Source organism: Vespa mandarinia, chromosome 5, assembly GCF_050613455.1.
Source record: "Vespa mandarinia isolate Hongniang chromosome 5, ASM5061345v1, whole genome shotgun sequence".
In the NCBI taxonomy this organism is placed as follows: Eukaryota; Metazoa; Arthropoda; class Insecta; order Hymenoptera; family Vespidae; genus Vespa; species Vespa mandarinia.
Genome location: NC_140814.1, coordinates 2,626,494 through 2,630,000, shown reverse-complemented (window position 1 = coordinate 2,630,000; position 3,507 = coordinate 2,626,494). Strand labels below are relative to the sequence as shown.

The window sequence follows — 3,507 nt, the reverse complement described above, 5'->3', positions numbered from 1 at the left end:
TTCTTTCTTCCTTTTCTTCTTTTTCTTCTTTCTCTTGTTGTTCCACCTCCTCTTTCCCCGCAACAGCCCATATAGATCGTAAAATTATAAGGAAGCTTAGGCAAAAAAAAAAAAGAAAAAAAAAAAAAAAAAAGGATAAATAATTTTTTAAAAATCGATCACCTAGAAAGAACGTATTTTTTTCTCTAGATAACCATCATGTTGTGTAAACTATTCCAAAGATTTCAGAACGCTACTATGTACATACATACACATATATATGTGTCGACCGAAAGATTTCTCCCTCTCACGATCTATCTCTATCTCTATCTCTCTATCTCTCTATCTCTCTCTCTCTCTCTCTCTTTCGAGCGCCCACAGTTGAAACGATTAATAATTTTTCCATTCTTTTCCTTAACAGCGAACAATGGGAAACGAGATTATACAACGTTTTCCGAGAAAGCTATTACGCTTGGAAATGAGAGAGAGAGAGAGAAAGAGAGAGAGAGAGAAAGAGAGAGAGAGGGAAAAGGTGAGATAGATAGGATTTATTGTATATCGCGAATAAAAGGAACTTCACCATATTTCACGAAAGTAATTACAGTGTGAAAGAGAGAGAAAGAGAAAGAGAAAGAGAGGGAGAGAGAGAGAGACAGAGAGAGAGATAGAGAGAGAGAGGGAGAGTGGCGCATAAAAAGAAAGTTTTTCGTAGGAAGAAACTTTTGCATTATAACTTTCGTACTTTCGATAAGAAAAGATATAACGTCAAGAGAGATATAGAGAGAGAGAGATAGAGAGAGATAGAGAGAGAGAGAGAGAGAGAGAGAACGGCTCTTGGCGGAGCCGCAAATGAAACAAAGAATCTCGCCAGAAGGTTGTAACGTTAAAAAAAAACTTCTATGGACTATAAGCGAGGAGATTAAACGTTATTAGATATATTAAGGTAATATCAAATAAACGAGTCTTTTGTATTTTTCTTTTCTTTTTTTGTTTAGGATGAAAGAAGATCCAAGAACATCTCTAAAGAAATGTTACGATGTAGTACGAATCGAATCCAAAAGAGTGCGCCCTTCGAAAAGCGCGCCAAATTCTTCTCGATGCCAATGCGTCGGTGAAAAGAACGGAAAAAAATATGAGCACAGAAAACAGAAGAAACATTGAAAAAGTAAAGAAATAAAAAAGAAAAAATAAGAAAAATAAACGCGTACCCAATATAGACGCGCGTGCACACACATACATACACAAATATGTGTATATATATATATATGTGCGTGTGTGTGCGTATAAATTAATTATTAATTATTATTAATTGTTATTAATGACATAATACAATCCCTATCTGTCTAACGTTGAAATTCAACGTACGTGCGTTCGTAATAATCGTGGAGTAAGAAAAAAGAAAAAAAAAAAAGAAAAGAAAACGCGAAATAACTAAACCGTCCCAGTATACATGTACAGATTTTATAATAAAATAAAATTCGACGATAGAAATCTTACAATGGATAAGATATATGAATAGATAAATAAATGAACTGACCTTATAGGAATACTGATCGAACATTCTGCAGACGTCGTCGTTTGATAGAACCGAGTAACCCGCTGTGTCCATGCTGTCCCTCCTCTTCTTCTCTTCGTCTCCTGGAATACGAGTCCTTGGTGAGTGAAAAACAAAAGGGGGACAAAAAAAAAGGAAAAATAAAATAGAAGAATCGTCAAGTGGCACCAAATCGTAGACACAAGATCGAGTGATCGCTACCGAATAAACTGATCGCGATCGCACCGGCAATACCGTCGCTCATCGTACGATCCTCGTTGTTTCTTCAACACGTATGTTCGCCATCCACGATTAAACAACAACACTAATTTTCTCGAGGGTGCGAACGAGGATCGAGCCTCTTTTTGTTTCCTTTTTCTTTCTCTCCCTCTCTCTCTCTCTCTTTCCTTTTCTCCCTTTCCTTTTTTTCGTCTCTACCAAGATGAGTGCTAGTTAAGTTTTTGGATTTTTTGTTATCACGTTTGCACTATCTTTCGAATCGTCGCGACACGAGATCGAAAGCGTACGAACAGCCGAACGAACGAACGTACGAATGAACGAACGAACGAATGAATGTATCGCGAACACTCGGCTTTTCCTTCGGCACGAACGAACGAACGAACGAACGAACGAACGAACGAACGAACGAACGAACGAACAAACGAACGAACGAGCGAGCGAACGAGCGAACGAGTGAACGGACGAAAGAACGAACGAGTTTACCGGTGTCTACTTTTCTTCCGAACGAACGAACGAACGAACCAACAAACGTAACGCAATACGATCCTATCGATCGATAATCGAAAGATCATCGAACGCCTCCAGCGATTATCGCACGCTTCTCGTCAACGATATTATGGCGTCCCCCTGACATGGCGGATTACTTTCGATCGTCTCGACTGTCTCGCGAGATCGCCTCCCCTCCCCATCGCCCGACGATCCACCACCTTCCGCTCTCTCTTTCTCTTTTTCTTTCTTTCAATCTCTCTCTTTCTCTCTCCCTCTCTCTCTTTCTCTCTCTCTCTCTCTCTCTCTCTCTTTTCCGCGACCGTTCTTCTTTCCTTCCTTTTTAATGACAATGTCGTAGGAGGATGAAAAAAGCCGAAGAGGATAAAAGAAGATAAGGAAAAGTTCGACGACACGTGGCGACGATTAAGTTATTGGTCCTCCGTATAGCCAAGAGGGCTCAACTCGTTCGTCCTCTTTCTTTTTCTTTTTCTCTTTCTCCCTCTTTCTTTCTCTTCCTCCCCCCTCTCTCTCTCTCTCTCTCTCTTTCTCTCTCTCTCTCACGTGATCGAGAGAGGATTCTCGGGCGTATTCGACGCGACGACAGGCCAACGAATCCTCTGGGTAGTCCTCCTCCTCCTCCTCCTCCTACTATTACTACTCCTTCTCTTTCTCCTTTACCCCCTCGCGGCTTTGAGGTTAGTACGCTCGGGATAAGCGCCGCACGCGGATTAGGCTAGGTCGCGCGCGACTCGCGTCGTGCGCGCAACGCGTGCTGCTTCGCGATAGTAAGCGCGTCGAGCGTCGGCCACCGTCGACGCAGTGCGCGACTGAGTCGCGTGCTGAGAAGGGTGGGGGGCGGAGGGGTAAGGGGTATGCCAAGGGAGGGGGTGAACCACCCCACGCGGCACAATCGGCACTACCCACCTCCTATCGCTCTCTCTCGCTCTCACTCTCTCTCTCTCTCTTTATCTCGCTCTCATTCTCTCTCTCTCTCTCTCTCTTTTTCTCTTTCTTCATCTCTATCTTTTTCTCTGTTTATCTACTGTCATTCGTTTCTCCTTCTCTTTTACTGTTTGACTGCATATGTCTCTCTCTCTCTCTCTTTCCTTTTTCTCTCTTTCTTTCCTTCTTTCGTTTTTTCTTTTTCTTTCTCTTTCTTTCTTTTGACTGTCTACTTTTCTTTCTCTCTTCGTCTATTTATATATCTCCATCTTTTTCTCTTCTCTCTTCATTTCAGGCATCTTTCGTTTCACTCACTCGCAATT

General features: G+C 41.9%; 1 protein-coding gene across 3 annotated transcripts in view; it reads right to left on the bottom strand.

Annotated features, from left to right (window-relative positions):
* LOC118441571 (TOX high mobility group box family member 4) overlaps positions 1–2,186 on the bottom strand; it is a 218,704-nt gene extending 216,518 nt beyond the window's left edge. The window contains exons 1-2 of one of the 3 annotated variants that reach the window (XM_035866151.2): positions 1,736–2,186; positions 1,517–1,617 (exon numbers count right to left, since the gene is read on the bottom strand). In XM_035866151.2, coding sequence (XP_035722044.1) covers positions 1,517–1,617; positions 1,736–1,778 — 144 coding nt within the window. In that variant the 5' untranslated portion in view covers positions 1,779–2,186. The remainder of the gene's footprint in view (positions 1–1,516; positions 1,618–1,735) is intronic. The other 2 variants (XM_035866155.2, XM_035866154.2) reach the window with 2 other exon arrangements.
* Between the last annotated feature and the right edge of the window lie 1,321 nt (positions 2,187–3,507).